Source organism: Canis lupus, chromosome 25, assembly GCF_011100685.1.
Source record: "Canis lupus familiaris isolate Mischka breed German Shepherd chromosome 25, alternate assembly UU_Cfam_GSD_1.0, whole genome shotgun sequence".
Taxonomy (NCBI): Eukaryota; Metazoa; Chordata; class Mammalia; order Carnivora; family Canidae; genus Canis; species Canis lupus.
The window spans coordinates 28,496,347-28,519,611 of record NC_049246.1 but is presented as its reverse complement, the minus strand read 5'-3'; the positions used below and the strand labels follow the sequence as shown (position 1 = coordinate 28,519,611).

Genomic DNA, 23,265 nt, shown 5'->3' with positions numbered 1-23,265 from the left:
AGCTGGGCTGGAGATGGGCTATCCTGTACCCTGGCTCAGAATCCATGCTCTTTTAATCATACCACATACTGCCTCTTAAAAATATCAGAAGCATTCTTCCATAAAAAATAGTTTTCAACTGGACAAACTATATACAATATACTTTTATAAAAATGACTCCTTCACTTTATTTTTTTTTTAAATTTTTATTTATTTATGATAGTCACACACACAGAGAGAGAGAGAGAGAGAGAGAGAGAGAGGCAGAGACACAGGCAGAGGGAGAAGCAGGCTCCATGCACCGGGAGCCCGACGTGGGATTCGATCCCGGGTTTCCAGGATTGCGCCCTGGGCCAAAGGCAGGCGCTAAACCACTGTGCCACCCAGGGATCCCCGACTCCTTCACTTTAAATAGATTTTCTTTCTTGGTAACCACAGAGGTACAGAAGTCAAATGCTCCTTATCAATTTTAACTGATAAGATGCTAACAATATGTATTCTCTTTGTTAACTTTCTCTGTTATGATCTTTAAAGCTTAAATATGTATGTATAATATTTAACATTACCAGTCTGTCCGTAGGCAAAAATACATGCATTGTAACCATCAAAAGCATTCTGAAGGATATTCTCCCCAAGGCACTTGAAAACATCATCTTGACCTGAAAAAGAGAGAAAAAAAAATACGAAAGGATACCTTAAGCCAAAACTACATATGAACAATCTTTTGAAAACCAAAAACAACTGCCTCACAAATGCACTGTTTCTTTTTTTTTTTTCTTTTAAGATTTTATTTATTTATTCACAAGAGACAGAGAGAGACAGAGAGGCAGAGACACAGGCAGAGGGAGGGAGAAGCAGGCTCCATGCAGGGAGCCGGACGTGGGACTCGATCCTGGGACTCCAGGATCAGGCCCTGGGCTGAAGACAGCGCTAAACCACTGAGCCACCCGGGATCCCCCCAAAATGCACTTTTTCAAACTGTATCTCCACACAAGATTTTTAGACTCAATGAATGCTTCCAAAAGTTTATGGCTTTTGAGTATTTTCTAGCTAGCACATGATAGGAAAAGAGTAAAAAGTTCCTGATATATGAACTTGAATTAATAAACACTGGCCAAAAATCATCTGCAATGCAAAAAGCTAATGAACTGCTAATTTTATAAACAATGGTTATAAATATCCAAAATTTATACTAGGGACCTCCATGGATCTGAATTCAACTACATACCACCAGCTAATGATTTATTCACTGGGTACTAGAATTCAACATAATCATACATCCAATCTCCTCTCCTTTTCCTCAATGACAATTTTTAATTATAGGGCCTACAATACATACTAGCTAGAGCAGGGAAAAATATCCTGAAAATTTCTTCTAGCTTTCATTCATGGACAAAAATGAAATGAAAGGTTCAACTTCTCCTCCACAGGCTAAATTACATATGCCAATAATCAAAACAAAATCATTCAATCTCTCTTTGAGTCTTTATTATAATATGAAAGAACTGGATGTTGCTATGTCTGTTATACTTTGAATTCTATAAATAGCATTCCATTATGCCCCACTTCCTAGTTAATTTCCCAGATTAGTGTATCATCATCTTACTTCCCATACAGAAGCAATCTGTAAGCAATCCATTGGGCCAGCTAGAGCAAATTAACTTTAACTTTTTGAACCAGCTGTAGTACTACTTTGTCTCATGACAAAAGTCAATACAATATGACACTCAATATTTAAAAGATACTGCTTAGAAACAGGTATCATAAGCAGTTACAAATAAAGTAAAATAAAAGGCTGTCCCTGCAGTCTTAAATTTGTGGTGTAAAGGAGCTTGAGACAGTCATTGTTGAGGAGCTTAAGAGAATTAACAGAATTCCAAGTAAATTTAGAAAATCTCTTTAAAAAAAAAAAAAAGATTTTACTTATTTATTCATGAGAGACAGAGAGAGAGAGGCAGAGACACAGGCAGAGGGAGAAGCAGGCTCCATGCAGGGAGCCTGATGTGGGACTCGATCCCAGAACTCCAGGATCAAGGATCACACCCTGGGCCAAAGGCAGGCACTTAACTGCTGAGCCACCCAGGGATCCCCAGAAAATCTCTCTATTAAAGAGAGAAATGGAACACTGAAAACTTAAGTGATTTGCTTAGTCACAGCAGCAGGCAGAAGCAAAGCCTAGACTAAACTACAGGTTTCCTTTTTCCTTGCTCAACTCTCCTGTACCAAGCTCTCTAGACCACATCACAGACATCTAAAGGAGTCTGAACAGCTACTTTGTGCTGCAAGTACCATGTAAAGTCTGGGAATGTGTGTGATAATCTCAACTGTGTACCCTATTCATCTACCTTTACTGTCTTATAACATGAACAGCACATTGTCAATCTCCTATTTCCCGATCAACGTAAAAACAGGAAAGATGGGAAGAAATTCTCTATATAGTTTTTAAAGTTACACAAAATAATGCTGTAATACTTATGGGAAAAAAATTAAAACACCTTTCCTATAGTAGTTAACTGGATGCTGTACTTACCTGCATACTTTTCTCTGACTGATTCATCCATAGACCAGAAACAGTGATCATATGCAAACACCTGTTGAAAAATAAACATATAGTATATACTAAGTACAAAACCTTAACATACTTATAATGTTATAACAGTGTTACAACACAGATAATACTGCTCATAGTAGTGAAATAAAAGTACCTTCCTGCTTTAAAAAATGAAGTTAGTTAAATTATTTATGGTACAGTTTTACGATGAGCAATTAAACATCCTATAAATGATATAGACCTTTATTTCACATGGAAAATCCTTCACAATGTTAAGTGAAAAAAGGAGAAGTTACAAAACAATATTTATAATATGATGACTATCATATATACATATATATGCACACACAGTTACACATATAAAGTTTATTTCTGCATAAGATTAGTGGTCTTTGTCTTCTTTATGTTTTGATGTATTCTCATTTTTACTTTTCTTAGAGAAAATAAAGATATTTTTAAAAGAATGAAATGTAAAGATTACTACAGCATGTTGAAAGTAGTTATAAAACAGCAGATTCAAAAAAATCATAACACTCATGTGCAATATTGCATAGTCTCAAAACTACAGAACACTGATAAGAAAATGTTCATGTAAGGGAGACAGAACATGAAAGACTCCTAACTCTGGGAAACGAACTAGGGGTGGTGGAAGGGGAGGTGGGCGGGGGGTGGGAGTGACTGGGTGGCGGGCACTGAGGTGGGCACTTGACAGGATGAGCACTGGATGTTATTCTGTATGTTGGCAAATTGAACACCAATAAAAAATAAATGTATTAAAAACAATAAAAAAATAATAAAATGAAAAATAAAAAAGAAAGAAAATGTTCATGTATTAATGTGGAAGTAATGAAAGTCTGGACCATGATCCCATGTTTGAACCAAAATCTGTATAGATAAAAAGTACTAAGACTACACCTTGGAATCTGGATGGTGGTTAATGCCACCTGGTGGAACATCACAGATCCTCTCTGTTTGGATCTTTTACATTTACTACTTTCCAAAATATGCATTTTTGGTGGTGGTTTTTTGTGGGATTTTTAAAAATCCTTTAGGCTTTTTCGTTGAATTTTCTTTTTTTTTTATTTCATATTTTATAATCAAGTCTCTAAGGATTTTAAGGGTAATTGTTTTTAAAGATTTTTTTTTTTAATTTGAGAGCGAGAATGAGCACAAGTGGGGGGAAGGGCAGGGAGGGGTAAGCAGATTTCCCAATGACTGTGGAGCCCAAGGCAGTGCTTGATTCCAGGACCCTGAGATCATGACCTAAGCCGAAGTCAGATGCTTAACCAACTGAGCTACTCAGGTGCCCCAAGTGTAACTGTTTTTAAAATCATTTCAGTTTGTAGTTCAAACTCTATAATTTTTGGAGTCTGTTACCTCTTTTTTTTTTTTTTAAGATTTTATTTATTTACTTGAGACAGAGAGAGAGAGAGCACAAGCAGGGATGAGGATCAGAGGGAGAGGGAGAAGCAGACTCCCCACTGAGCAGGGAGCCCAATACAGGGCTTAATCCCAGGACCCTAAGATCATGACCTGAGCTGAAGGCAGACACTTAACCGACTGAGCCAGCCAGGCACTGTTGCCTTACTTCCATTTTTTTTTTAATAAATTTATTTTTTATTGGTGTTCAATTTGCTGTTGCCTTACTTCCTGATGACAGTTTTCCTCTTGGGCCTTTATATGTTAGTTTGCAAGTGCATCTGAATTGGGAGTTTGTTTCATGGTTACGTGGTTGCTTGTTTTTTTCCTCTCCTTCTGGCCATCTTTACATGACTAGTCACACTGCCACTCCCAGCTACTGAAGCCCAGATTTTGGTCTTCCCAAAGTCCAATGTCTCCACGCCCTGCAATTTACACAGACAGCTCAATGTTGCTGGCCAAAACCCTTTCCTTTAGCCTTCATTCATGTTGGAGCCTCACTCAAATCAGTTTTCACATGGTGAGTTCCCCGGTCCTCCCTGATACATCAGGCCCCCTCTAATCTGCAAGAGGTGAACTTCTATCACTTCTGAGAATCGGCCTCTGATCCCAAGGCCCAGTAAATATGCTGCTTCAGCCCCAGCTTGCTGCTGGTCCCGGAAGTTACATTATGTTGTTTTTTAATATGATGACATGAGTTTAATATTTTAAAATATTTTCTCTGTTGCTGCCGTGAGTTTGAAGTTGGCAGGATATTGCACCTGTCTGAACTCACAATGTTACCTGGACCAAAAGTCTAAAAGTTAATTTTTTAAAGAAAGGAAATTGGATTAAGGTGGTAAATTAAGTACGCATACTTATATCCATCTCCTGCCTGAAATTAACTCAAAATGATGGAAGAATACAGGAAGGCAAAGGGCCAAAGGTGGAAAGAAAAAAGGAAAGGAGAATTAAGTTTTTGAAAGCTAGATTGCTTGCTTGTATCTAGATAAGAAATTGAGACTCCCTGAAAAATAGTTACAATGAGACTAAGGAGGGGGGGGTAGGATGGGTGGAGTAGGGGCCACATGGATACCACAGGCCAAAACACTGCAGAAAAAGATGGCTGCAAAGGTAAGACCTGTTCTGGAAGGCACACAGAGAACAACTAAATGAGCAACATGAAGACTGCAGGGGGCGGGCAGGGGGGAACCCCCAGGATGACTGGTTAAAAAGGCCTTCAAGGCAGGAAATGGTCAAAACATTCATATCTGTGCACAAAGCAGCAGGCAAGGAAGGCATTTGTTCCCTGGAAGGGGGCAGTGATGAGAAAGCTAGGCCTAAGAGGCAAGGAGAAGGCCAATGGTTGACAAGATGTAGGAAGGGGCAGGAGCCCTGGAGCCCAGAAGCTATCACAGGCTAAAGCACTATGTTGTCCATTACTAATCCTCCACAGGATTCCAAAGCGAAATACGTAGCTGTCAAGAGTGGTGGCTCACTGTGTTAGCAATACTCCAACAGGGTTAGGACGAAAAGAAAAAGGAAGATGGAAGGTGGTCCCAAAGGACTGTGGATCACAATTCCTGGTAGGGGCTACTTTTCAAGCTAAAATTTGTCAGCCATAGTGAGAATCATTACTGCATGGTTAGAATAAATAAAATGTAAAGTTCAAATTAAGTTTCTTCTGTTCTGTTTTTTTTTTTTTTTTTTAAGATTTTTTTCATTTATTTGAGGGACAGAGTGAGTAAGAGACAGCACATGAGCAGGGGCAGAGGGAGAAATAATATCGCCTGCTGAGCAGGGAGCCCAACTCAGGGCTCGATCCCAGGGCCCTAGGGTTATGACTTGAACCAAAGGCAGATGCTTAACCAACTGAGACACCCAGGCGGCCCCCTGTTCTAGCTTTCAATTCTCATATCTTAAACTTTTATTTAATTCTGTTTTTAACAAGGTTAAGTAGACACTATATTACTTCTTTTTTTCTGTAAGCTTAGCTCTCACTTCAAAGGTGCCATCACCACATGGTGTGTAGTTATCAGAGAGTGGGCTCTAAGTGGCACTCCTCTCTCAATTATTATGGGGTTTTTCTTTTCTTTTTTTTTAATTTAGGAATTTCCTTAACAACTGCATTTCTAATTCTCAATTCCAGTAGAGAAGCTACCATTAAAATAACCATTAGAATAGCCAGTACAGGTGCTAGGCCCTGTTCATAGAGCACTGAGGTACAAACAAGTGGAGACCCTGATGGCTGGCAGGTGGGGAAGCTGGGATTAGGAACCAGCCTTTCCACCAGGGATCTGTTTATCACCAGGCTCTCCATCACTAGGCTGGATTGGCTCCATTCCCCCAAATTATATGAAAGCACCACAACCTGGTACAAAGTTAGGAACTACCGAACACTCAGTTCTCACTTACAATGCTGAATGATCCTCTTTAAGTTTTAGCAATTTTGCAATTATAGGAACCTTTAAACTGTTCTAGGAATCATCAGCCAAGGATTTCCTAAAGCAGATAAGCCCTTTTCTTTCTAAATATTATCCCTTTAAAATTAAATTTTTTTTCAAGTAACAGTAAGGAAATATTCATTGCACAAAGTCAACACAGAAACAAAAGGAAAAAATAAAGATCTCCCATTCACCAAGCATACCTCTTCCTAGAAATAACTACTATGCTAGTAATGTGGTGTTGGTCCTTCCATAATTTTTATGTCAAGTCAACATTTTCTCTAAATATCAAAACACAACTGAATTAAATAAAACATGAATAGTTTTTAAATGGTCATGTAATATTTCCTCACATCTTTACTGCAATCTCTGGTCTCTGGCTCCAACAAAAAAATCAGAAAACTGAAATAATCCAATACCTTTTCACAGAAGAGATAAAACTAATAAAGTTAATTTGACATATATAAAGAAATCCAGTGCCATATTAAACTATTAAAAAAAGTATTCAGTCCCAAAGAGCTCTGTCTATACATATTTTAGCAATAGAGAATGGAATTATAATTCAACCATAGACTCAAAAGCAAAATCCTAAGAATGTAGATAAAAATCTGAATTTCTGACAAGTTCCAAGTAATGGCAGCAAATGGTCAATTCAAAAATACAGACCTTGTGCCCACTCTGGCACACCTCTAAATTCCTTAAGAGATACAAGAACTGATGGATTCCACTGAAGTTTCTTTAGAATCTGAGCTTAAATCTAAGATGAAAGCACATTTGCCTGACGAAACTGTGGGCCAGGGCAGCTTTCTGTTGGCCTAAGAATGTGTCCCCAGCTGTCTGGGGAACAACATGGATGAATCTGCCTAGCACGGTTTTGACCACAGTCTGGAACGACCAGTTTCAAGCCAATCCATGGTGAACAGCAGAGCACAAAAGGAATCTGTGTTGTAGTTGCCAAGAAACTGGCCAGAATTGGTCAAAGTACAAATACGGCTTTTCCATAAACCTCCAGTCCCTCCTATGCCAATAAGTGATTTCTGATTTATGAACAAGCTGACACTTTGCATTACTTTTACAAAAGTGACAGAGAGAAAATATTTTAGAGAAGAAAATTACCAGTATTTCAAAAATATGCACATAAGACCCTTAGAAGCATTGCATAATAAACCAAATCTCTTACCTTTGGCTGGCTTCTGCATTTCCAAAAGAGATGTCATTGTGGATATGAAAGAAGAGGGAGAGTTAATTTTGGTTAGAAAACAATTTTGAAGGCTAAAATGATAATAAATATCTTATAAATTTTTATTAACTTTGAAATCAAATAGTAATTTAAAATAAAGGAAAAATTAATATCTACTAACTAGTAGGGTAAAGTCCTTAATTATAGAAAACTTGTACCTCTCAGGAAGAAGAAACATTATCTAAGCACTGGATAATTTTTAAAGTCCTAATATTTCTGCCTTCTGCATTCTGCTTATTCTTGTATCAGTCTTATAAATACACAATTTAAAGTCTTTACTTTTTAAATCATCTGATTTCACTTCCAAGTAGTCTTCTCTCCTTTGATATAGCAGCAGCTCACTAGATAGGCCCTTCTATAAAAAAATGAATTCTGGGCAGCCTGGGTGGCTCAGTGGTTTAGCGCTGCCTTCAGCCCAGGGCCTGATCCTGGAGACCCGGCATCAAGTCCCACGTTGGGCTCCCTGCATGGAGCCTGCTTCTCTCTCTGCCTGTGTCTCTGACTCTCTCTCTCTCTCTCTCTCTCTCAATCTCTCTCTTGTCTCTCATGAATAAATGAATAGAATCTTAAAAAAAAAAAAAAGGCGAATTCTGCTCTGGCTAAGGAAAAACGGTTAAATTACAGAAACAACTAATTTTTTGCCAGTGAATTACTACTTACTGAATTACTCACTTATCACTTATTGATCTATGCTTATCCAGGTGCTTCTAACCTCCCTCACCCCAAAACTATGACTCAAACTTCCTCAGAGTACAGAGATATAACTAAACCCAGTATACTTTTGAGATAGTTTTAAACTTAGAGAAAAGTTTCAAGAAAATCACAAAGAACTCCCTTCACCCAAATTCACCAAGTGTTAACATCACCACAGCAACTATATCATTCTCCCCTCCTCCATATACAGATATGTACACATACATATTAGTTTTCTCCTAATCATTTGAGAGTAAGCTGTAGACATGTCCCTTAGTGCTAAACACTTCAGGGTCTAATTCCTCAAAACAATTATGTTCACTCTTGTAACCATGGTACAATGTCAAAATCAGAAAATTTAAGAATAAAAGAAAGGACTTGAGACAAAAACAATAACTGAAGCTTTAGGAATCACTGCTCTCTCCCCGAGGATCAAAAGGCCAACTCAAACCTAAAACTTGAAAGTAAACTGAACACAGAAGTGCTTCCTTCTAATTGTCCATACAACTTCCTGTCCCTCTGTCTCCTAATAAATTTTCTTCTAAAAAAAATTTAGTACATATTTGCATCGAATGATTTCAGATAAGGACACTAAAGCACCAAAGAAAGTCTACCAAAAAACGACACTTGCCTAATAGATCCTGAGGTGATGGCCAATGTGGCTGACATATAAAAGCAAGTAATTTCTCTGGAGTAAAAGATACAGAAAAACTGCCCAACAAAAAGGTCCTGTAAGATGCTGTTTGAGGTCACTGACATATGCTGTCATCTTTGTGCTTTTCTTTTTTGTTTTTCCAAGTTTTGTCAGTTGTGTTGTTGAATACACACAATGTTAATTAATGTAACACAATGTTACGTTAATTTCAGGTGTACACCTAGTGACTGCGCAAGTGTATATATATACACTAGTCGCGCTCTGCACAAGTGTGCCTACCATCTGTCACCACACTATGCTATATCCCCTATGCTGTGCCTTTCATCCCCATGACTTACTCATTTGGTAACAAGAAGCCTGTATCTCCCTTCACCCGTTTTGCCCAACCACCCCCCTTCCCTTTGGCAACCATCAATTTGTTTTCTATATTTATAGCTCTGATTCTGCTTTTTGTTTATTTATTCATTTAATTTGGTTTTTTTAGATTCCACATATGAGTGAAATCATATGGTATTTGTCTTTTTCAGTCTGTCTTCCAGTTTTACAGAGGAGAAACTCAAGGCTCAGAAAAGTTAAATGACCTGTCCAAGACACAATAATAAGCAGTGATGGGATAGAAAACTAGGTCTTCTGACTCCCAAGTCCATGTTCTTCCCTCTTCCATCCACACTGATCAAAACAGCCTCATCAAGTTTCTTCTAGACTTAATCTATGAGTCATACATTAACAACTGTTCTTGCTAACAGAAACCTTTCCCAATGTATTAATTTCCTCCATTCTAATTATTACCAATAAAAGGTTACCACCTGGTGCTTATGCCAGTAGAAGTTTACATATTCATCATATTTACAAAACTCCACACTGGTCTTTTTCTGAAGAAAAAATAATATATTTAGTATGATATTTCCAGCTTAAATAAAATATCTTATACAAAAATCAGCTCTTCCTAAGAGACAATCAACAAATACAAAATTCAGTAATACAGGACACATCACAGAAGAATCCATGAGACTAACCTGGATATAGAACCTAATAATAAAAACAGAAACAAACCAGTAAATTAATTACAGAGCTAAGTTTCCAGCTAGGGATTCTAGTGACTACAGCAGTTAAGCTCAAATAACCTACAGAGCTACTGGAAACCCAAAGATGTAATTACAGCTCCGTACAAAAATAAATACGTAAATTAATTAATTAAACAAAACCTTCCAAAGTATAGTTGCAATCCAATATATGGTAATGGCTAACTTCTCCCCAAATCCCTTATTTAGAAACCTCAGCTATTCAGCTCACAGCGGAGATTTAGGAAGCAAAGAAGACCAGCCCCTGACCAATCAAGAGAGCCATCACAAAGTAAAACCATGAAAGTCTTAGTTTCTCTCAGCTGAGTTGAATTACTTTTTGTTGTTGTTGCTTAATTTCATTTTAAATACCTTCAGGCTCACAAAACATTCCAAAAATAGTACAAAGAATTTCTGTGTACCCTTCACCCAGCTTCCCCAAAAGTGATGTCTTACATAACCAGTCATTACAATCAAAACCAGGAAACTAATCATCAACACAAAACTTACTAAATAATCTAGAGCCAACCTTATATAAACATTTTGCCCATTGTTTTCCACTGATGTCCCTTTTCTGATCCAGGATCACACCTTGCATGCAGTTGTCTGTTTCCTCCCATCTGGGACAATCTCTCTCCCATGACTTTGACACTTGAAGAGTAAGTGTCTTTCAATGTGGGTTTCTCTAATGCTTCCTCCTAACTAAATTCAGGTTATGCATTTTGACAAGCACAACACTACAGGTAATGTTACACCCTTCTCAATGCCTCATACCAGAAGGCACATGACGGTGTCCATCCATGTCTCAAAACTGATGATGGTTACTCTGTGATCACTTGCTTATGGCTTCATCTACTAGGTTTCTCTGCTGTAATATTACTAGTTTCCCTTCATACACTTTTCTTGTTGGGGGAGACCTTGAGACTATATAAATACCATTTCTCATCATACTTTCACTCACGAATTTGAGCATCCATTGATAAATCTTCCCTACAACAATTACTGTTACCCAAATGGTGACTACTTTTAGTTACTGGAAATATTAACAGTGCAGGTGGACCGACATGGACAGATGTGGTTTTTAGGAAGAGGTCAACTTGAGAAACAAATGATTTAGCTGCATAGTTTGAGCAGAACAGTTATCTATGAAGGAGCTACTCATCTTCTTTTTACTGACCTGGCTTAGGAGTACAGCTCACTTCTCATTTAAATAATACATTATAACATAAAATTAAGTCCAGTTACACTTTTGATTTTTTAAATGCCACAATATGAAGAAGGAATTTAATGATTATTTTTTAAAGAGGTTTCTTTTTTAAAAAGATTTTATTTATTTATTCATGAGAGACACACAGAGAGAGAGAGAGAGAGAGAGAGAGAGAGAGAGGCAGAGACACAGGCAGAGGGAGAAGCATCCATGCATGATGTGGGACTCAATCCCAGGACCCTGGGATCACAACCTGAGATGAAAGCAGACATTCAACCACTGAGCCACCCAAGCACCCCTAGTGATGATTTTATATAAGTTACTGATCTCTGGAAATTTTTGTTGATACTTCTGACCATACAAAAATAAAATCAATATTGGGTCCAAAATAAACCACACAGTATTCTGTACGTGTAAAACACAAAGCAGTATCAGTAGAACAAGTTACAAATCAATTCCTGCTGTCCAACTACCAAAATTGAACATCCTATCTAAATATCAACACCTCCTTTAATTTTAAAGATTTCTTTAAGTTTCTGAAACCTTCAAATTAGAAATATTTGGAATCTCTATTTTAACAGGCTCTCTCTTCAACCCACTCCATAACGGATGTATACATCACAAAGAGCTTATTCTGATACAGCCATACTACGTAATGATATTGTTTCTGTTTCAGACTTAGCTGGCAGTACCAGCAACCAAACAACAATCTGTCTGATGATCATTTTTTCTTGGTCACCCATCCCCGATGTGCTTTCTGTAAAAGGAATAAAGCTAATCTGACTACAAATTTCAGCAATGACTCACAAAAGAGTCAATCTTTGCTTATCTCACCAGCTTTAATAAGTATAAACATCACCAAAAGCCCTGTTAATTATTTTGACACTTGGAGTACTCTGTTCATTTTTGAAGACTAAATTTTAAAAGCATTATTGAGGGATCCCTGGGTGGCACAGCGGTTTGGCGCCTAGCTTTGGCCCAGGGCGCAATCCTGGAGACCCGGGATCGAATCCCACGTCGGGCTCCCTGCATGGAGCCTGCTTCTCCCTCTGCCTGTGTCTCTGCCTCTCTCTCTCTCTCTCTCTCTCTCTGTGACTATCATAAATTTAAAAATAAATAAATAAATAAATAAATAAATAAATAAATAAAAGCATTATTGATAAAGTAGAATATTTTGCAGAACAGCACTGAGGATGTAGAAGGGTTTGAAAACACTACCACTGAAAGGGTAGATTAAAGAGCTGGAAATATGTAGCCTGGTGCAGGGAAGACTCAAGGAAGACATGATGTCATCTTCAGATTGGAGGGGGCTCACACACTTGGGAGCAGGAGGAGAAGCAGACTTATTCTAGGTCAATTGAGAGGCTGAATTTGATAGAACCCACTGGAGAAGGCTAAAAGAAGAGGAATATCTCTCTAATACAAGAATAATTAGCACTATGTTAAACAGCCAGCTCCCCATGAGTGGAACTATATAACAAGAGAAAAGTAGCTGATGAGGATGTTGCAGGAGTGAGAAGTTATACACCAAACCACTCATAGAACTCTTTTCATCTAGAATAAGAACACGAACACCAAGTATTCAGCAAGTTCTATTTCTGGTTATTTTTAGCACTGACACTTGCTGACCCCTGGTACATCAGAGGTAAACCAAGTTACTGGTCAAGCATCATCTCCCACATCACAGCCCAAGAAGATCCCTCCTCTTCAGCAAGCTAATGTACTTCCTGTATTCCACAGACCTACACTCATAATGCCACTCCCTCTGACAACTCTGTTTATCCAAGCCTTACCCCCTATGAGAAAAACTCAGATCAAACTTTAGCTCCCTTTAAGAAACCTTCCACAAGAAACCCCAGCAAAAAGTAAGTTTTTTCCTCCCCTAATTCCTTCGAGTCAAAACTATCTCTAGTGCTCACATACTACCTATCATTTGGTCACATGGTCACATTTTTAATACATGGGTCATCTCCTCAGCTAGACTATAAGAGGTATACATAGTATACCTCTCTGCCTATATCAGTATCCAACACAAGGCTCTTTGTTATTCAGCAAGTACTGTTTTAAGCTCTTCCTATAGCCTGGCCCCTGCTTCTGTTTTATCTGCAATCTGGCACTGTCTGCCTTTTGGCCACACTGACCACCTCTAATTGGCCCAAGGTGCCCAGTTTCCTAGATTTTCTTTCTGCCTTGAAATCTTAAGAGGCTAACTCCTATCCATACATCATTTCTCAGCTTAATTATTATTTCCCTACCTCTATCTTTCTTAAGCATCCAATCTATATTAGGTCCCTTATGTTATTCTCAATCGCACTTATTTCTAATAGAATAAAACCATTCCCATCACCATCTCTGCTCTGTAAAATCGTTCCCCAAACAATAAAGCAAAGAACGAATACAGACTCCAATCAAGTGAGGAGATAATTATAATGAAATACATTACATGAAGACAGAAAATGCATCCAGGGAATGTAAAAGAAGATCAGAAATGGGCAGTGCTGAGTATCCCAGAAGTTGAGTGGGGAGGGGGGCCCTTAAAAAACAGAAGAGCTTTTGGGTCACTATCTCTGATATGCAGTCCTTGCTTTAAATCAAGAGAAAAGACAGTTTGATTATCTTCTATTAGAATCTTCCACCCACGCAAACTACAACTGGTTGAGAATAGAGGAACATCCAAAACATATGGCCAATGAACCACAACTGGCATATTTCACAATCACAAAACTTTAGAAGTATGAAAATCCTTGTTTATAAATTCCACACTTTCATTACCAATACTGGGATAGTGTAATTCAAAAAATATACTCACTATTAACTCAGTCATTTGTAAATCACCTACTTCTTTCTGTCTGTCAAACATACAAGCACAATAAGTTTTAATCTACTGTCCACTTGAGCTCTAAGAAACTTTAAATCTGGCCAAAGAATTAAATGAATATAGATGTACTTGGAGATGGGGGGTTGTGAAATACATTTCATATCTATGTTAATAAAATAGTATATATTCATTTTAATAATTACATGTTAAAATAACTTCAAGGTACACAATAGACTAGGATAGATTACTGAAAGACTAACCTTAGACTCCAAGCAAGGAAAATTCTTAGAATTACTTCTCTCAGTTTTTGTGATTATCTTTGATTTCTAATTTTATGAACCCATATTTCTCCAGTTTTACTGTGTTGGATTTCTCCTTGATTGGACTGGATTTACAGGAAAAAGTTTTAGCTGAGTATGAAATTAACTCTCCTGTCCCCTTACTCTCTCTATGCAGATCCAGACTTCAGCCTCTAAACCAGAAGTACATACTGAAGGTCCCATAGGCCAAAATACAGCCCACAGCTGTCTTTTGTTTAGTCCTCACAGTATTGACCAAAAGTCAAAAATCATAAGATTCCACATTAAGAATTCTCTTAAAATTCGGAGGATCTGGAAACACGAGGCCTAAATCCCCACACATAAACAGGGGCTACATCTCAACTACTGCCATCTTCCACATGTATCTATCTGCCAGGTAGCAGCAGTTTTAAATTCCTACTATTCAGAAAGAAAGTCGAACAGGGTTTTATTTGTACTCAAAGAAAATGAAGGCTTGCAAATTCACAAAAATAAAGAGAATGTTTCTAAATCCAATCCCAAGAACCTAAAGCAGAGGGCCTTCACAATTCTATCAGATTCTCCCCACCCAACTAAATAAGACTTTGATATCTCCACACACAATCCTGGCTATCAAGGAATCCCAAACTCAAATGTCACATGTCATTAGGTTTAGTAGCTATAAAAAAGAATTAAATGGCTTACAATCTTCAGTGGCTCAGCTGGTTAAGCATCTACCTTCCACTCAGGTTATGATCTCAGGGTCTTAGGATCCAGCCCCACATTGGGCTCTCTGCTCACCAGGGAGTCTGCTTCTTCCCCTCCCTCTCCCTTTGCGCTCTCCCTCTCTCAAATAGAGTGAAATTTTTAAAAAATAAAGAAAATCAGAGTTAAAAAAAAGATCAAAACTAAAGCTTATCTTCACTATGAGCAGGAACAGGCCTAGAATTCAGACTTGAAGTGGAAAGGCTGTGGACTTCAAGGGAAAAAAGAGCACATGTATCATGCCTGCTATCCATATATTCCTGCATGCTCAATTTTGACTCATGAAGCAATCTTAACTTGGTTTATGTCAGCAAGCAGGTTGAGAAAAACTGTAATTTCTAGCTCATTACTATAATTACTCTCCAAATCCATTGCTTAGCAAAGATCTCCTTAGCTTCCTTAAGTAGAAACTCAATTTACAAGCATTCCCCAACTAAATACTTCACTGCTTACAAGAGTAAAAACTGCTTAGCTAACTAACTGAAGATTGCTGTGTTTATCCTTCTCCTGAGACATGATTTTCATCTTTGAAATCTCTCTCAAACCCATCCCCTCTTCCCTTGTCACATTCACTCTTTCCTTCAGCAACATTTACTGAATATCTACGATAAGCCAGGTCCTAATCTCAGTACTGGCAAACTGCATTGAACAAATCAGACAAAAATCCCAGCTCTCTAAAGAGCTTAAATTCTACTACAATTGAATGAATGAATAATGAATGAATAAATGAAGGAAGGAATATGTAACACAGTAAGTGCTACGGGAAACAAAATAAAGCAGGTAAGAGGAGTATGGAGTGAAGCTGAGGTTGGTGTGGTTTTTTTTTTTTAAAAGATTTTATTTATTTATTCATGAGAGACAGTGAGAGAGGCAGAGACACAGAAGGAGAAGCAGGCTCCTCAATGGGAGCTCAATACAGGACTCGATCACTAGACCCGGGATCACACCCTGAGCCAAAGGCAGATGCTCAACCACTGAGCCATGCAGGCAGGCATCCTTGGGGTTGACATTTTAAACAGGATGGTCAGGAGAGGCTTTGTGGAGTGGTGTTTGCACAGAGGCCTATGGGAAGTAAGAAAGCATATGGAGAGGCAGCAGACACAGTGACGCCCTACTTTTTCATCCACCTCTAGGTCTACCTATTACATAGCTTTCTAACTGTGCTCATGCTGCCTCCTATCTCTTCTCTGCAACTACTCATCCACTATGTAGCTAAACTACATGACTCAGCAGGTCATAATTCTGCCCAAAACCCTTCATTCGCTCCCTATCCCCTAGAAGATAAAATCCACTCCTCGGGATCCCTGGGTGGCACAGCAGTTTGGCGCCTGTCTTTGGCCCAGGGCGCGATCCTGGAGACCCGGGATCGAATCCCACGTCGGGCTCCCGGTGCATGGAGCCTGCTTCTCCATCTGCCTGTGTCTCTGCCCCTTTCTCTCTCTCTCTCTCTCTTTCATAAATAAATAAAAATTAAAAAAAATAAAATAAAATCTTAAAAAAAAAAATCCACTCCTCAAGCAGAAAAGGCTCTGATGCACATTTGTGCCCATTCCATAAATGTTAAATATCATCATTATTGTGATTTGATTAATGATGCAATGTTAACTTAGGGTTTAACCTCTTCCTACCTCCCAAGCCTCAGTCTCCTACTGCTCCCTCCCCACCCCACCCCCACCGCCCAGTACTCTTGTACTTTACACATACTTGGACATGTCACATCCTTCAGGTTTGGTTACTTCTATACTTTCAGTGACCTGTGTACTTTTCCCACTTCTCGCCTGGTGACGGCCTACTTGTCCAGAAAACCAAAAAAGTATCTTCTCCATCCATTTTTGGGAGCTCTTCTTTCCTAAGAAAGTGTATTATAGCTGTATTTCCTCCCCTTGACTATGAGCTCCTTGAGAGCACAGGGCAGCGTTTCATCCTTCGTTTTCCTAGTGCCTGATATTTGGTAGGCACTCAACAATGCTTTCTGGAATCTACCATCAGATGATGAGCTTGTATAAATTGTTCAGGTCTCAAATTAACTCCCAATTTACACTAACCCCAGGGTCTCTATAATTATTCTAGTGTCGCAATACACGACCAAAAAAAATTGCTATTAGATACATATAGTAATTTTTAGCCAGATCAGAATACCATTTATCAACTATTCAAAATATATTTGAATCAGAAACAAAACATGCCTCCAGAAACAGGAAAAAAACAAAAAAAGATGCCACACTTTTCTCTATAGAGGAAACCAGGACTAGGCCACCTGGGTGGCTCAGTCAGTTAAATACCTAACTCTCAATCTCAGCTCAGGTCATGATCTCAGGGTCGCGAGTTCAAGCCCTGTGTTGGGCTCCATGCCTTTAAAAAAAGCGGGCGGGGAGGGAGGGCGGAAAGCACCTGGGTGGCTCAGTCAGTTGAGCATCTACCTTCAGGTCTGGTCATGATCCCAGGGTACTGCGATGGAGCCCTGCATCAGGATCCCTGTGCTCAGTGGGTAGCCTGCTTCTCCCCCTGCCCCTCCCCACCCCTGCTCATGCACACACTCTCTATCTCAAATAAATAAATAAAGTCTTTAAAAATAAAAAAGAAATTAAATAAGGAAGAAGTCTTTCCCCTTGAGAAGCTCTTCATGTTCATCATGAAAAACATTGTAAGCCATTATTATCCTCCATCGATTTTTACCCTATTAGGGAAATAAGATGTGTTTTAGAAAGCTTTATATAAAAAAACTTTTGAAATGATAAAAAGTTCAATCTTTTTTGCTATTGAATGAGCTTATTCCTCAGTATTACAGAATGTTGACTCATCTAGCATATCACCTCCCATGATACTGCATAATAATGGTAACATATTTATGTGTTTAAACACATTTGCATATATACTTGTTAACAGTGACTCCTACAGTATAAGGAAGAATGTAATAGTAAAAAATTCACAGGAACAAAATATTGTATTATAGTAACAAAATCAGGAAATTGTTAAATATGCATGAAAATAATTGAGATCTTTGGTCCATGGACGGGCCTTAGTAGGTCTCAGTAGGTCTCAATTCCTGAAATTGTTTTTCTGGGCAGAGGAGCTATAACTTTCAGATTCTCTAAATAGTCTATAACCCAAAAAAGGTTAAGAAGGAGCACTGTTTTCCTAAAAGCTATGGAGCTTCATGTCCTAACCCACATCTGGCTTGAAAGACGGAATATACAAATGGATGATGGCCAGACCATATATGATACTAAAACCCACAACTTCTGTGGCAATTGACCCAGAACAGTCAGGAATTGGTCAATGACTGCCAGCTTCCCCCTCCCCCCCCCCCCCATTTTTTTGGCCCTGATTGCAACTCAGGACCATCCAGAAAAAAGCCAAATATACTCCCAAACCAAACACATATGACACCTGCTTCTAGTTAACCTGTCGCTGGCTTCCTCATGCCAGCAAGCTCCATCAGAAGCACACCTGAAGTCCTCCTTTTTGTTTTCCTTTTTCTTTTTTTTAGTATAAAGCTTTTGTGCTCCTCTGCCTGCCTTTGAGTCTCTGCCAAAACCAAGTGACAGTAGCAGACTCCCTTGCTATGGTAAACATTGAACAAATAGCCTCTATTCTCATTTGCATGGTCTTAGTTTAATATCCACAGATTAGCTAACATTTTAGATAAGAAATAAGAAAGCTCCAAATATAAATGAAAGGCACCAGAACAATAAGAAAATAACACTACCTTGCAAATTTATCTGTAATAAGATACTCTGAAAAGAAACCAAAAAGGAATGACCATAGAAGGAGGAAAACCAGGTGAGAGAGGCATCACAGGAAAAAGAAAGTTTCAAGAAGGAAGGAGCATAAGCAGTATCCAACACTATCGAGAGAGCAAGCAAATTAAGGAGGGAGGGGCAGAAGGCTCCTTTTGGTCGGTCTCCCAGTTGTTTTCTTTAAAGCTCTTGTTTATTTATTTGAGAGAAAGAGCACAAGCAGGGGGAGCAGCAGGCAGAGGGAGAGAGAGAAGCAGGCTCTCCATTGAACAGAGAGCCCTATGGGGCTCAATCCCAGGACCCTGGGATCAGACCTGAGCCAAAGGCAGACACTTAACTGATTGAGCCACCCACATGCCCCTGTCTCCCAATTTTGATGCAGACTCAGCCACTCCTCATTTATTTTCTGTGGCTTACAGTGGACCAACCTACCAAAGCCTCAGAAATTCAAGAAAAAGCTCCACCCATCTTGTGGTGCATCCCAGATTGGCATTAGTTAAATGTCACAAAGGCTTGCAAAGGGCAGGTTAACACAGCAGGACTGGGACTCTTAAAGTCCACTTTAAAGACCAAAGAGCTGCTTTAATTACACTCCTAGAGCTCATTTCCCCTGTGATTCTGTGAGACAACTTCCCACTCAGACTCTCCTCCCCAGGTAGGATATAACTGCAAGATACTTATGTTGCTTCTCTTCTTTTATAGCTAGTCACCAAAATGTGGCACAAGCTTTGGGCAAGTACCTAGATGGTGAGCCCTGAGAGCCATGAAGCTGTGGAATCGGTAGTCAGACTACAGTGGATCAAGGAATGAATGAGAAGTATAATTAAAACACAAAGTATTGTTTTATTTGAAAGTTTGCTAGATCTTGAAAGTTCTCATCATGAGGAAAAAAAATTATAACTGATGATAGATGTTAACTAGACTTATTGTGGTGAAGTTAGTAATACATACAAATATGAAATCATGTTGTACACATAAAACTGATATATGTCAGTTATATCTTTAAAAAAAGAGCCCTCTGGGCTCTAAAATAAAAATTTTTAGAAATATTATTCATTATACCTTTTTTTGATTGCCAAAAAGCATGAATTCCAGGTACCTTTTCAGAGCACAAAGCCAGTCCTGTAAGCCATCCCCCCTACACAGAAGGCTGTGTGGCTAAATGTTTCTGTAAGGAACACCAACACAGGAGTTTTTTCTGATCCTTTCCAGGTGAGGTCATACCCAAACACACTCAATACCACTGTTAGCCTCACTGCCCAAGATAATACCCCCAGGAAACACCTCATTCCCCCCAAATTTATAGGAAAATTTATTTTGTTTAGTTTGACAGAAACAAAACGTGTGTGGCAGACAACATTTGTTTCAACAAACTAATGAGAACCCAAAGGAAATATCTGGTCTTAAGATATTTACTAATACAAGTTCCTGAGACAGCCTCCTACCATGGTGATTCAAAATAACATGAAGGGCCTTTTTCCTTTCTTATTAAATTTATTTGACCCCTTTTTGAATGGGGGATATAAAAAAATTTCCACCAAGTCTTCATCAACATATGAGGTACAACTGGAGTACAAATGTTTCAGAATAACAGCATTATTTTCATTTGCTCCAGCAATTTACATTCTACCTGCAGCTGAAAGAAGAGGCTGAGGAAGACTTGTGTCATGTGAAGGTAGACTACTGGCCATGCCACACAGTTGTATGTCTGCATACTTCACAAAGGCAGCTGGCCCAGAGGTTCAGTGGGAGCTAAAACACAGATCCTGCTATAAGGACCAAGCAGTAAACAGGTCATAGCAAAGCAAGGGGCTCAAAGACAAAGGCACTATTTGCTTTTCCTAAGGCTAGGACAGCTCAGAAGGGATGCCTGTTCCTTACTGGCCTGGTCAGAGGGGTACCTTCTCTTAATTTGCACAGAAGCACTATTTGCTATGAAAGCCCTGCAGGGTACTCTGACTTCCAATAATTGTCTGCCATGGGAGCTACAGGAAATGTGTCTCCTCAATATTCAACAAGGTAAGCTAATATAAATCTGAAATTCTAGCCAAGACTTAGAATAACTGGTTCTATCTAGCTCTATCACAAACAAGAAAACTACACAAAAGATATGAAACAATGTTTTCATAAAATGGGTAACAGGCAGTGTGGGATTATGATCTTGGGGAGAAGGCAAACAAGTGAATGGGGACCCTACAACTGCCCAGGCTTTCTACCTAGAGATACTTTGTACAGGAAGAGGGAGCCAAGCCAGGAACAGGTTGGCCTGGGCAGAGAGGGTAAGATTGGATGTCTGAGGCAGCTGGAATTTGCTGGCCAGAGAGAAGGAACAGTCCAGAGGAAGAACTCCAGGAATGTGCAGGGGGCCCAACACTGTCTCTGACTGAATACTAAATTGCATACACAGAAGGGGAGAAGCCAACAGGCCATAAAACTACCTGGTAAAGAACTACTGCTGGAGAGTTAGGTATACCCTGAACAATTTGCAGAGTTCACACAGGACTCAGAGACATGTGTTCCAACCAGCCACAGTGGACAGATCTCTTTGAACACTAGAGGAGCATTTGATAGAGAGCCCAAAAAGGCCACAATTTAGGTGTACAGCTAAACTTGCCCCAGAATAAAGGCTGCTCTAGCCCCAATCTAACAGAGCTTAAAAACAGGCCAAGATCCAGCTGATCCACAAGTAGATTATCCATGCTTTGAGAACATTCCCGTCACTCCAAAAAGTTCCCTCATGACTGACTGCAGCCAATTCCAGGACCTACTCCCAGCCCCAGGCAACCGCTCATCTGCTTTTTGTCTTTCATCTTTTCTAGACATTTCAAATAAATGGAAGCCTACAATGTGTGGTCTTTTGTATCTGGTGTCTTTCACTTACTATGTTTTTGAGGTTCATCCGTGTTGCAGCATGTCATTGATTCTCAGTTCCCTTTTATTGCTGCTGAATAGTATTTTGTTTATCTGTTCATCAGTTGATAAGAATTTGGATTGTTTGTGGCTTGGGGCTATTATGAATAGTGCTGCTGTGAACATTCAAGAATGAGTCTTTGTGTAGACACTTATTTTTATCTCTCTTGAAGAGATGCCTAAGAGAAGAAATGTCAGGTCACAGGGGAGTGTGTATCTACCTTTCCAGGAGACAATCAAACTGTTTTCCAAAGTATTAGTACTGCTTTACATTCCTGCCAGCAACAAGTGAGAGCTACTGCTGCTCTACATCCTCACCATCACCGAGTATTATCTGTCTCATATATAGCCATTCAAGGGGCATAGAGTGGCCTCTCACTGAGGTTTTAATTTACATCTCCATAATGACCAATGAGGTTGAGTCTTTCAAGAAGTGTTTGTTTCACTGTAGAGAACAGAAAAATTCTCATAATTGAGTTTCTATCCTTACTTTAAGACTACTATAAGGATTGACAAACTGCTGGTCAAATCCACACTTTTTCTTTATTCTCTTTCATACTTATTTCTCTGTACTATTTCTAACTATTATTTCATTCATTTCTTCTCTCTCTTAAACCACTTCTGAGCCACTTCACAGTCTTTGTGTAGACATTTTTATTTCCCTTGGATAGCTAGGTCACATCGTCAGCATATATTTAACTTCACCTTTAATACTTTTTTATGGTCCATATGTGCAAAACTCCCCACTCAAAATTTAGACCAACCTTTTTTGGACCAAGCTCAACATATATACATTAATTTTAATAAACTGTATTTAATTTCTCATGTCCACACGATGACTCAACACATATACTAAATCACTATGCTAGAACAAGTCTTTATTGCTTTCTCGCCAATTTCTATTTAAGCATCTATGATCAGATGGTACCATGCACTTAAATCCTCAAGTAGCACAAGACAGTGGATAAAATAACAATACACTAGACATCAAAGACACTGTCTTCATGGCATGTTGCTGGAAGAAAAAGTACTCTACACTAGCACTAAGTAGATACCCTTCTACAGGTTGTTTCTGCCTTTCACTAGCTTTATGATCCTAGTGGTCACTTAACCTCTTCGAACTTCTCTACTACTTCAGTAATCTGATGGAACCACTACTCCCTATATAACCAGCTTCACACTACTGTGCAATGTCATGTGTGTGCATGGCAGAAAGAACTCTGCTTGCAACTAAGCAGACTTGGGTTCAAATCTAGATCCAATAAAGGTTTGTGATCTTCCTGAGCCCAAGCATTATTGTAAGCGCATTCCATGTATTATTTTCTTTCATCCTCACTACAACCCTAAAGGATAAATCCTATTATTGTCTTCATTTTATAAGTGAGGAAACCAAGGCTTAGAAAGATTAAGTAACTTGCTCGAAGTCAACAATTAAACACCAGACTGGGGATTCAGATCGAGAAAGCAGCAGTACTCAGCTGGAGGAATAAAAATCTCACAGGTCTTGTGAGATCATAAACATTGCA

The 23,265-nt window shown here is 38.9% G+C and overlaps 1 protein-coding gene across 1 annotated transcript in view; it reads right to left on the bottom strand.

Moving 5' to 3' along the window:
• The window catches only part of KIF13B (kinesin family member 13B), a 200,812-nt gene that overhangs the window by 129,201 nt on the left and 48,346 nt on the right, over positions 1-23,265 (bottom strand). The window contains exons 3-5 of the mRNA XM_038573684.1: positions 7,553-7,565; positions 2,510-2,570; positions 546-638 (exon numbers count right to left, since the gene is read on the bottom strand). Of these exons, the coding sequence (XP_038429612.1) occupies positions 546-638; positions 2,510-2,570; positions 7,553-7,565 (167 nt within the window). The remainder of the gene's footprint in view (positions 1-545; positions 639-2,509; positions 2,571-7,552; positions 7,566-23,265) is intronic.